This window comes from Seriola aureovittata, chromosome 15, assembly GCF_021018895.1.
Source record: "Seriola aureovittata isolate HTS-2021-v1 ecotype China chromosome 15, ASM2101889v1, whole genome shotgun sequence".
NCBI classification, from domain to species: Eukaryota; Metazoa; Chordata; class Actinopteri; order Carangiformes; family Carangidae; genus Seriola; species Seriola aureovittata.
In genome coordinates, this window is record NC_079378.1 from 7770226 (window position 1) to 7782693 (window position 12468).

Consider the following 12468-nt stretch of genomic DNA (forward strand, 5'->3'; position numbering starts at 1 on the left):
CAGCTCCTACACTGGTGATGTAATGAAATACTTCAAGAGCATCTATCTATCCATCCATCCATCCATCCATCCATCTATCTATCTATCTATCTATCTATCTATCTATCTATCTATCTATCTATCTATCTATCTATCTATCTATCTATCTATCTATCTATCTATCCATCTGATGTGAGGTGAGAGATGAAGACAGGCAATCTCTCACTTGTTCATGAAAGAAAAGTCATCACAAAAATTCTTTTTCACTTACACACACACACACACACACACACACACACACACACACACACACACACACACACACACACACACACACACACACACTCTCCTATTTTTTCCCTCAGGTTTTCATGTTTGATTTTGGTTCCAAAAGCCTTGTGATGGTAATGTAGACCCTTAGTTAACACAGTTGATGAGCTCTGGGCCAAAGAGAGATACCGACTTCCCGGGTCGATCGCCATTCTCCACGGTTTATTAGTCTCAGTCGTGGTGAGATTAACGCTGTCTGCCCCTCTGGTGCTGCAGAAAGGAGCAGATGAAATAGTCTATACTTTTTCTGGTGAGCCCACAATGTGACATCTCACTGTAGTTCAGAGTATGAGTCACAGAGAGCATAAGCATTCACTCACACCTGCTGCTAGCAAATGTACAATTTTATTTTTACAAAATATACAGGGAAACATTTCCTCTGTTTTATGTCTGGCACAGTGCTGCATGAAGTCAACATTTCCTGACAGTGATGATAAAATGCACTGACGTTAAGAACACTGCTAACTCGCCATTTCTATTTGACCTTTTATTAAAGTTTCGGCTGGATTTCTGTGCCTACAACAATCACATGCATGGTTAGGTTTTGTCTCTTCCTCTTTTGTCCCTCTACTGATAAACTGACCTGGTGTGAAATGAAACACACGTGTCTTATTTTTTAGAGATCAAAGACTGTTTCTTAGGGACAAGGTTGTAAACTTATCCCATGTGGCTGATGATGAAATATGACAGTTTACTCCAGCATCGCCTCCTCCAACACACATCAGATTTCCTTGCCTCACCTTACCTTCACAAGCCTCCCTCTTTATCATCTTCCTCCCTCAGTAGATTACAAACAGAATTACCTTGTTTGTTCTCACTGTGGGGTTTCCTGAATTAATTTTATCAAACTGTTTGCAAGGGCTACAGTTTTCAGTAATACCACTGATTCACCATTTCATTCAAGCTCTCTAAATCTGAAATTCTATATAACATTACTGTATATTTGTCTCTTGACTAATAAGATAAATAATACTAAGTTAGACTGTGTGAGTTAACATGATGCATGAAAAGCATTCCTTTCTTGAGGATATACTTCTAGGCTATACAATATGATATACATATATATATATATATCATATCTATACAATATATACAATACTGCTTAGAGGTTAAAGTATTCAGTTGTGCAAGAAGAACTCTTATTGTATCTTAGAGTCATTTAACTGTGTTTGGCTCAGTGCCTATCCCAGAGTGAGAGGGACAGCCCACCACCTGCAGTTCATGGCCCAGCTGCTGAAAATGATGAAACTGCTTTTAAAAACTATTGATTCTGATTGTGTCAGGACACTGCCAGGGAATGTCCGCAGTCTGTTAGATAAAGTACTTCTCCAGCTCGCCATCCCTCCTGAATCACTGCCTCCCGTGTCCCCTCACTACACAGCACCGGCCTGAGGTCTCAGCTGGTCAAACAGACACGTTGGCCAGTCTCGGGTCTGAGTCCTGCTCGTAGCGGTAATGGTAGACCTCCATCTGGTCTCGGCACGCCTCTCTGATGTTGTTGAGCCACCGTTTGATGCCTCCCCGGTTGAGATACAGCACCATTAGAAACACCACCCCGATCAGAGCCAACACTATACCGAGGAACACGTATGAAACCGCCTCGAGGTTCTCGTTCATACAATCCACGTCCTCTCCCCGGAGCTTCTCCACAGGGATCCCCCTCTTGGCCTCCGGCTCGCTGCACAGGAGAAGCCCCACATCCGGGCACTGGGACGAGTTCTTCAGCCAGTAGTAAAACGCCTCCAGTTCACAGTTGCACAGAAACGGGTTTAATGACAAATAGACGCGTATGCGCCTTTGCTGGTACAGATTGGTGACGTTTTCCCACCCAATGCTCTCTATGGAGTTATTTACCAGCACTAACGCATGGAGGTTATAGATGTCTAAGCTCATCAGGGGGATAGACTTCAGTCTGTTTCCCGCCAACTCCAGCCTGTGGAGGTTGTGCAAACTTTGTGTGCTGAGCGCATATGGGAGCTGTACCATGGCCGGAGGCAAAATAGAGTCATTTAGGTAAAGAGAGCGCAGCTCAGGTAATCCGTGGAAAGCCCTGGCCGAGATAGACTCCAACTGATTGTGGCTCAAATCCAGCAAATGCAGTCGGGGGAGCCCCAGGAAGGCGTAAGGTTCAATAGCCTGTATCCCGTTATAGGACAGGGAGAGTGTTGTCATTTCCAACTCCGTGCCGTTGGTCATGAACGCACCGCGCTGTAAAGTTGAGATGTTTCTCCCCTTGAGTATCAAGGTGGACGTCCACTCCGGTATGTCTCCTGGTACCTCAGTGTCCTCCCCGTCACGGCACGTCACCGTCCCCGAGTCTCTGGCACAGATGCAGGACGACGGGCAATCATCATCCGTCCTGACAGGCGAATACAACAAACACACCACTGCAGCGTAACACAAACACCACTGGTTCCAAGTAGAAAAAAGACGCTTTGAATTGTTGGCACTGTAAAATATCCACATCTTCTCCCTCATATTAATCTAAAAGCAGGTATATGCCGGTGTGTCTTGCAAAGAAGAAGGCGACCGACTACAATCCTCTGAGGTAGGCTATGTAAAGTCTCAGTCCGGCATCGGTTACTTTGAACCGTCAGAACACAAAAAACGCTCCATCCATGGTCGTCTCGGTGCTGCGTGTTTCTGTTTGGAGAAAAGATGATTTTCCTTGGGATATTTACGCATCGGAGCCGAGTAGAGGCTGCGTGGAAAGCTGCTGATCCGCGCTCCCTTGGTGGTATTTTTGACGCCTGTCACACACAGAGAGAGAGAGAGAGAGAGAGAGAGAGAGAGAGAGAGAGTGAGAGATACATGCTGCAACGCAAGTACTTTTCATTCATCCTAATTTGCAGTTCGTTGTTTATTATTCGAAAGAATGGTGTTTTTAGAGGAGAATGTAATATGGGGAGAATATGAATACTTGAAAGTTATTAAGAGCAAAATGATTGTAATGTTCACTTGGTGTTGCCTTAGGAGATAGTCTCGAGTTATCGTGGCATCATTCTGCCTTTGGAAGAATCTCAGTATCACAGCCTAAATAAGGAATCCTTTCTCAATAATCAGAAGTGTCCACTGTTGTGTTAAATGTAATTGTGAAACCCATTTCCACCAGTTTGAACACAAATGACACCATTTATCGTGACTGCATTTTTGTAGGATAATTTAACTCCAAAAGAGTTCCCACCATCATATTTAAGCCTTAATTTACAGATCCTTATGTTTGCTGCACATTAGCTGCTGTAATTACATGAGGGCAGTGAACCCTGTATAATGGGGCTTTGGTCAGTTCTTTCTGATTGATCCTTTTTCCAAAGAAAGAAAATTCTCTTTCAGAGTGTTGCTCACGCTCACCACGTCTTCAGTATAGAGCTGGCAAACAGGTCAATAAGCTTGAATACATAAACCGCTTCCAACTCGGAGATTTGCATTGGGGTGTGGAGCTGGACGGCCACATGGGACTGATCTGTCATTTTGTCTCTGTTCATAACTCAACTGGAAACAAGGAGCTTAAACAACAGAGTTTTACATTTAAGTCTGGAAGTAATGAGGGGTGAACTGAATTATGCTTTAATTAAGCAATAAGGTGGCTTGAAACTTTAGTATGAGGGTGCCGTGGCCTACATTGCTAAAGTTCAATACATATTTTATCTTAAGCGGAAACCATGACAACATTTAGACTATTCCTTGACCAACCAATATAATTCTGTGCTAAACAAAGTGGTTAATGGAGGACACATGAATAAGGTAGAAGCACCATGAATGTATCAGTTTGATAAAGTATTTTAGTTGTCAGCAAGAAGGAAACAGAAATGGAAAGAAAATCTGCAGACAGAGTTAAAGGGTCAGCAGGTCAGTACAGTACGGTACTTTGCTTTGCACAAACTTGCTTTGTTCTGTGCTCAAAAGAAAGAAAGGAAGGAAGTGGACTACAAAGGGAAAGATGAAAGGAGGGAAGGAGGAAAACAGAAAGAGGATTTTGTTTAACTGACAACAAATACAACATGAAGAAAAAAGATCTAAAGAAGAGGACAGGGAGAAAAGTCAGAGACAGAGAAAGGTTCAGCACCATGGACAGCTCCTGTGGCAGCACAGTGCCTGTAGTTCTGAGTGCAGAGAGAAATAAGGAAAGGAAAAGAAACAAAAAAGTGGAAATGAATAAAGTATTTAAGACAAAGATATAGAGATTGCTGTGGTAGGGATGTAAATATAGACACCAGGACAGGGAGAGAACGAGAAGCTGAGACAGTGAGACAACGAGACAGAGACAGATAGCGAATGATGGAGAACAGCCCTACTGCTGGTGCCCCTGATAAGCACAAAGGGCCATATTAACGTCAGGTTGTTTTGCCTATTGAGGCATATGGGATAGTATTTCTTCCTCCAAACAAACAAGGACATCTGTTCAGTCCTCCTCTCCGCTCAGGACCCCTGCGCCTCCTCCACGGGTGTCCGCTCTATCTGCCGGTGCAGAGAGCTGATTTAGTGGCGGCAGCTATTCACAGGCTGCTGCTGGGATATTGTTATGGTGCCCTCCTCGTGGCCTTCAACTTGACTCTGAACCTCGTAATTGATTTACTCAAGGCTGCCCAACCCTATCTCCTGTCTACAGTGTGTGTGTGAGTGTGTGTGTCTGCGTGTGTGACTAGTTGCCAAAAACCTTGGCAGTGGAGTTTTCCTCCTATCCTCAGGTGTGTCGTTATTTCTGACAGCTCTCGTGCACATGCTCAATTAGCAGCAGCACACTGTTTTGTGTGTGCATTTACTGTTTGTATGCATGATTACATTTTGTTTGCGCTGTGTGTAGAAGATTATGTCTACTGCAAACTGCTCCTGCATTTCACTCTCAGATTTTGGTTTCCTTCTTTCGTCCTTGCTGTGTCATTCCTCATTCATTAACCTTGCTTTAACAGCCAACCTGTTCTTTACTTCATCCTCCCTCCAGCTGGCACATGACTGACACATGCTGGACTTAGTCATATTTAATAGGATCCAATATGACACAAGCAGAGGACACAAGTGTGTATATGCTGTAATAAAAAAAGTCTTAAGGGCATCACAATGCAGAAAATAGTCAGCATAGATGGTAAGCTTAGATCTCCCTGCATCAGTCAATGCAATGTCTCAGTACATCAGAAACATTACCTGACCTGCACTTTGATAATCTCTCTGGCACAAACAGACAGAACTCACACGAGTGTTTGAGTGCACATTTACATTTTTAGCTGATCATCTCTAATGTTTATAATGTGCAATTTTGGTTGTGACGGTGTGAAGAGATGTTCTGCTTATTCAAATAATATTTTAGGTTGTATTTCGAGGTATTACTACGTTGCATTAAGGAGTAAAACAATTTTGTTCTTCCAATTCCCCTTTCCAACCTCTACCATATTAATGCTGCATTCAGAAACCCATTCTGGATGCAGCATAACAAGCCGCTCTCTCTAACTATTATGTGAAACTACTTTTTGCTTCCTGCAGTTTTGGATTCTGCCCTTCTTACCTTTGACGGATTAGCAATATTCATTTAGGTTTTGCATGAAAAGGAGTTAAAGTTGAGGACAAACTTTAATAAAAGTGAAAATTTCTTCCGTTCTCTGACTGGGTGCCAAGGGACATACTGTGGTACACCACGGCGCTTATGAGTAGCAGTAATTCCATCTAAAATCTTCCTTAATCTTTCTCTTTCCACTATGTGTGTTTGTTTGATAATGTCGATCACTTAAAAAAAGCAAGCAAGGTGAGAAGTTGAAGGACTCTATAGCAACTGTGAATAATGTGGTTTATACACACACACACACACACACACACACACACACACACACACACACACACACACACAGGGTCTAGTGCTATCTATCTGACCCAACATAAACCTCTTCAAAGAGGAATGTAGGTGTGCTGTGCTCGTAGGCAGGCGGAGATCACGGTTCATCTATCTCCCTTCCAGATAAACCACTGCGAAATACCAATAAAGATAGTAACACATCACCGACCTCACTCTTTTTTATTTCGCTCTCCCTCCCATCCTAGATGCAGTCTGCACCTCTATTTGTCCACCCGCCTCTCAATCTGTCCATCTGTCTATCCACAGACCTGCTCCTTAAACAGTACTCCGCCAGCAGATGAATAAGAGATGAGGGGATGAGGGAGGAGAGGAGAGGATGGAGGTGGATGAGAAGTGAAGAGGTGCAGTGGAGTCCAGTCAGAGCCGTGTGGGGATCAGGGTGTAAATGGATCTTGAGTGTCACCTGTCCCAGGACCATTAATTAGTCATTTAGACTTGTAATGGAGTGAGCTGCGGCCAGACAGACACAACTGGCCAAACAAAGCCAAGTCACTCGGTCAGAGGAGTTAGCTGTGGCTGCTGCTCACTCTTTGTGCCCAGAGTGGAAAACTGTAGAGTGATCAGAGGAATCACTGAGTCAGTGTCATAACAGAACATATCATTAAACACAGACAGATGCTCATAAGAGTGTAATATACCCTCTTTGTTGGATTCTGGAGACAGAGACACATGAAGGAACATATATATGATAATTTATATAATAAAAATTATCTTTTGTTTAATGGCCTTTTTTCAGTGTGTGGTAAATGAAATGCAAAAACAAGATATAGGATGCTATAAAAAAAAACCATCAGTAAATGATAATGAGCAAGGGACATAAAAAGGATATAAAACATTCGATATGGAATCTCTAAAAATAGGGCAAAAGCACTGGAAGCCAGAAAAATTTGGCACATCAAAACAACATAAAAGAGAATATTAATAACAAACTAACGAGCTGTATAAAGGCTATATAAGTTAATAGCTTTTTCTAGGTCAGGTCTTCTCTTTATATATATGATATTTAAATAATATAATATTCCATCAGCCATCTTGCCCACCAAATATCCGGCATATAATGAAAACTTAATATTCAATTTCAAGGTTGCAGATGAAGGATGTTTTCAAACCTTACCGTCACAGTGATGCATAAATTTGTAATTTTTCACATTACAGTCTTGACTGGGGGCATGTACATTTCATGTGATGAATCACATTGACTCAGTGGTAATCCATAATCCTCAAACTCTTAGGTTTTAGAATCTGAATGTAATACGATCTAGAAATCAATAGGTCAGCGGAGTGGTGAAGATCATGTTCACACACTTTCCTCTCTCAGTAGATATGAGGCTCTCTGAATTCATTGCCTATGCAGGTGATTCAACTTCACACACGAGAAGTCGTACATTTATCGATTAATTCCAAGAGATCATTTTTGCTCTCGAAACAGTGTCTCACCCCCAACATGTTTTTCTTAATATTTTATTGATATATGTGCGAGTTAAGGAACACTGATTTTGAAATGATCACGTAAGAGTGGTTAGTGGATGTGGATACTTGACCTGCTAAGAGGATATTTAGATTGAGTTACAGAGTATGTAACAGTCACACAAGAGTCCCTCAGGGTAATTATGACATTGCCTCGGTCAATTTTTGTAGTTCCATTTAACTGCTATGTTGTGTATTCATGTTGTTTATTTTGTCACAAATATACCCTTATGATTGGATTTGAATGCAAAAGAATATGATGAAGGAATCGAGTGATATTCAGATATTCATGACTCTGTATATTATTCCCAGAAGCCCTCATGGTTTTACACAGTTAGTATTGACTCCTCCAGTAGCCTGCTGGATTGGTTTACGTCTCTTCCTGGTCCATAAAGAACATTAAGTTTCTAACGATCACGTAACAAACAAAATGATTGAATTACAAAACGGTTGATATCTGATGTTCAGGTGACCGCTGTTTGTCCTTCTGGCTGTCATTGACTGACGGTACAGAGGCCCTCATGGCAGCTGAGGCACTCCTGCTGAAGGGTGAAGTGTATCAGTGACACCTTGGAAAGTGAACCAACCTCCTGAGTCAGGGGAAGACACCGGCTTACCGCCAGCCCTGTTAGAAGGGGTTAATCAGTCCCAGTGCTGGGTGATCCTGTTTCAATACCACTATACAGATAAAATGTTTTGGAAAATAGGGTTTACTTCCGTTTGTCTGCGCTTATAATTGCGCTACAGATACTGCATTGCGTGTTTTCTTTCTTTCCTTTTTACAAAATGTGCTAAGTAACTCTTTTGAGTGTATTATATCCTATTCTAATGGTCACATTTAATTTAAATATAGTAGTGTATTGCTGATACTCAACTTTCAAAGGCCATAAGGTGTTATTAATGTCTCTCTGCTTTGAGGGGATATAACACTGTGATAAGTGTTCGACAATATCTTGATAAGTTTAAGACTAGGGTCATGATTAACATGGGTCAGGGTCAGCCTCCGGATTAGGGTCTGATTAAAGTCAAGAGTTTGAGTTTCCAGTGTTTGTAGAGGTCATCAGATAATCAAGTGACAATGTTGTTTAAACTTTGGTTATGTTAAATACCAGCACTAGCCTATCAAAATATAGTAAAATATATCAAATAAAAAGGACAGAAGGCCTTGCCAGCCTGACATCACTTTCTCAACATCGCTCAGTAAACCTTGAGGCTGGCAGGCTATCCTGAACGGGCAAAGTAAGAGACGATATTTATGTTTGACAGGGCCAGGCAATCATAGCCATCCATCAGCAGCTAGATTGCTCATCACTTCTACCCACAGTCAGGGTGAACTTTCCCAGGGCAAGCAGCTGCTGATCTGCTCTGCACGCAGGCCAGCGGGACACTGCGGAGACGGACGACGAGTGACCAGACTCTGGGCTCTCGCCTCTCATTTATTCAATAATTAATGTATTTGTAGCTGCTGAGACGTGCGATGTGAGAACTGCAGGACTGTGTGTGGGGAAAGTTAGGAAAAGTTAGCAGCCACGAGACGATGGTAGAAATGAACTATGACATTTACTCAAGTACTGTTCTTAAGTACAATTTGGGGTATTCTGTACTTCACCTGAGTATTTTGATTTTCTTCTATTTTATACTTTTACATTACATTTCAGAGGAATTATGTTAGTTTTTACTCCACTATACTTACTGACAGCTAGAGTTACTAGTTACGTTGCATTTTAAATATCAAATACATGTGATAAGTTTATAAAATACAATGTATTGTCCAAATGTAGTGGTTTTCAACCTGTTTGGCTACAGTAAAGCAGTGTCTGGATGGGGCCACTTGTCATGTCTCTTGTTAGTAGGTCCAAAAAAGACACATTTCCCCTCTCTCAGCTGGTTTTATAATATAACTGTTCAAATCCGGGAGAGGTTAACTTATCCGACGACAAAACAAAGACAAGAAAAAAGTCCCAAAAATGGATGCAAATTTATGTGGCTGAACTTTGTTTCTTCTTCTCTCCTGCCTTATTAATCATCTAAGGACCACTCAGCTTTGTCTTTGTGACCTTTTGGAGAGGGACCTACCTTAGCTTTGGAACCACTGAACAACCAACTGTATATCAAGTAGTTAAATCAATAGGATATAGGATTTTGGTGGAAGGATCTCAACCTCAAGCAAACGTAGATGTGTGTTTGTTTTCTGGTGTTGACATGTGAGTTTCTGGAAAACACTGCAGTAGTGAGACCAGTTATCAGCAGGAGGACCAACAAGCATTATTCCAACTGATGTCCTTGAACACGACACATTATCCCTACCTGTTCTGCAGCTGATCCCGCACTTTTGTTTTGCAGGGAGAGGAGGGAGAAAGTTAGGAAGGAAATTTCCCTACAGAGAGCAATAAAGGATCACATTACATTACAGGGAGGGATAACTGATGAATGAGAGGCATGAGCAATCATAGGGGTAAATGTCTTCATCATCCATCCACGTTTCACCACACTGCTGAAAATACTCGTGCCATTATGGGTGAGAACAGAGGGGGGACATTTGCTAGAGAAAAGGAGGTGGGGATAGATGGGCAAGAAGGAGGAGGAGATTATCTTACATTTATTATGGTGGAGTAAATTAAACAGGGGAGGTCATTATTTTTATCTGGAGAGAGGAGAGAGAGGGACCTATTCTTAGCTTTTACCCCTATGGCTGGTCGACAAGATAGCTCTACAGTTTTATGTGAGCCTGTTTTAGAACCCCACGCCCCAACTCTCCCAAACTACAGCTTCATCAAACACACACAAAAGAAGAAAATATCCACTTCTTTTTATATTATTATGGGATTGTCAGATGAGAACACCTTTATGGCAGTTATGAAAAAAGAAAACAAAAAGAGCTGAAGGCCTTTTATTCTTCACTTAACATATTTAGTTTCCCAGATGGCAGAGGGGATTGCTGACGCCACAGAATATAAACTAAGTAAATAAATAAATTTCCCCGAGGGCGACTTTCTCCTCAATATTTTTTATTTGCTTTTTGAGGTTCGAAGTGTGTCACCTTTGTTATTGTTCCCTGTAGTGGGATGAATAATGTCAGCAATATTCAGCTTTCATATCTGGGAACATCATAACAAGAGAGCAGACACTAGTCAGGAGATGGGAGAATGCATCCCTGTATAGAGCTTGTCAACGACACCTCCTCTCACCGTGGAAAATAATGTGATGACAATGAAACCAAAATTAGATAATTGTAAATATGGAAAATAAAAAAACTGCACTCATGCAAATAAGAGCTAGTAAAACTGCTGAGGATTTAAATTACAAGAACCAGCTGGTATAAGAAACGTATCCTCCCAAACTCAAAAACGACTCTACTAAGAGTTTAAGTTGAGAACGGCAGAGACGGTCAGATTCATTATTGAATATCTGCACAAAATGTCATGGCAATACATCCAACAGTTGTAAGGATTATTTCAGTCAGGACCAAAGTGGTGGACCGACCCCCCCCCCCGCAGCCTACCAGTTGACAGACCGACATTGTCATCCCCAGAGCTAAAAATGACTAAAAGAGTGGAGTGCCAGTCAACCTTGTGTTTTTGAAGCTGCTTAGTCATAGGTGTGTGACTGTGTTCCTGCAAGGTGAACAGACTGTTTTAGGAGAGTGATTGCCGGTGGGTCCGTCGGCCAGCTCACCCTCACCTTGTCCAGTATACACGCCTCTCATGCACACGTGCCAATTTTAGCAAGGCCCTCTCTCCGCAGTTGAGATTGCAGCAGCCCTCAAACACATAGATCGTGATTCTCGTTCAACCTACGAGCACTTTCTCTCTCTTTTTCTAATAATGATTTGGATGTTGAAATTGTAGCCTACAAGTGCAAGTGAAAAATACTAATGAGTGTTTCTATTTTTGCTTCATCACAAATTGAGAGCAACTGAGTCTTTCCAAACTGTTTTTAATTCTTCACTGTACTTAACATTCAGTCGTGCATGACTATGATTTACTGTCAGCCATTTCCATAATAGTTGGTAATAACCTTGCCTGTGTAAGAGAGCGATGGGGATTTTATTTTTACATGAGCACCAGCCACATTACCATCATTTGCATCATGTTTCAGATGTCCTCCACTGTGGAGAGATGGGGCTGAAAGATAGAGCATAGGAGGAGGCTGACTAGAGGAACAAATCCACTTAAAGGCAGATGCAGACATCGGAGAGTTTGAGGGGGCCGGAGCTCTGAGAGTGAGGAGTGAGGGGCTCATGTAATGAGGATGTGAGGATGGTGGTAAGAGGGGACATTTTGTCTGATAAAGGTTAACTTGAGACCCTACAAAGGGGTCTGCAGAGATGATTCAAAGTGTGGGTTGATGGATGAGTGGTGAAAGGGAGGTCAGTGGAATCATTACTATGTGCTATGCAAAGACATTATGATGAAACTAAACAACAACAATAGCAACACAAAAGTATTAAAGCCACATAAATGACAAAGAGCTTGAATTTGTTTCACTTTAGCATCTTTGGTACAAATGTTCTGGAGACAATGATTTTAAGAATCGGACATCTGCTCCTCTATTGGTCAGATAAACTGACTGTACTTAAATACAGTTTTGAGTATTTCTATTTTATGCAACTTTATAGCTCTACTCCACTCCACATTTCAGAGGTAAACATTGTGCTTTTCACTTCACTTTCACTCTTTTATTTGACAGCTTTAGTTACTAGTAACCTTCCAGATTCAGACTAATAAAAAAAGAATATAGTCAACAATTAATCATGATGTGTTATTATAGATTGTACCCAGTAGTTCATAAAATTAGCCCCATTTCACTAGCTGCATCATTTAGGTGATGTGCACATGAAAGCATCA

At 41.6% G+C, this 12468-nt stretch overlaps 1 protein-coding gene across 1 annotated transcript; it reads right to left on the minus strand.

Annotated features, from left to right (window-relative positions):
* Positions 1 to 294: 294 nt before the first annotated feature.
* Positions 295 to 3043, minus strand: waif2 (Wnt-activated inhibitory factor 2). Its single transcript, XM_056396529.1, has one exon. The coding sequence runs from the start codon at positions 2785 to 2787 to the stop codon at positions 1714 to 1716; it is 1074 nt and encodes a 357-aa protein (XP_056252504.1). The 5' UTR covers positions 2788 to 3043; the 3' UTR covers positions 295 to 1713.
* Between the last annotated feature and the right edge of the window lie 9425 nt (positions 3044 to 12468).

Coding starts and splice junctions, on each gene's coding strand:
- waif2 (XM_056396529.1), bottom strand. CDS start 2,787: ATGAGGGAGAAGATGTGGATATTTTACAGTGCCAACAATTCAAAGCGT.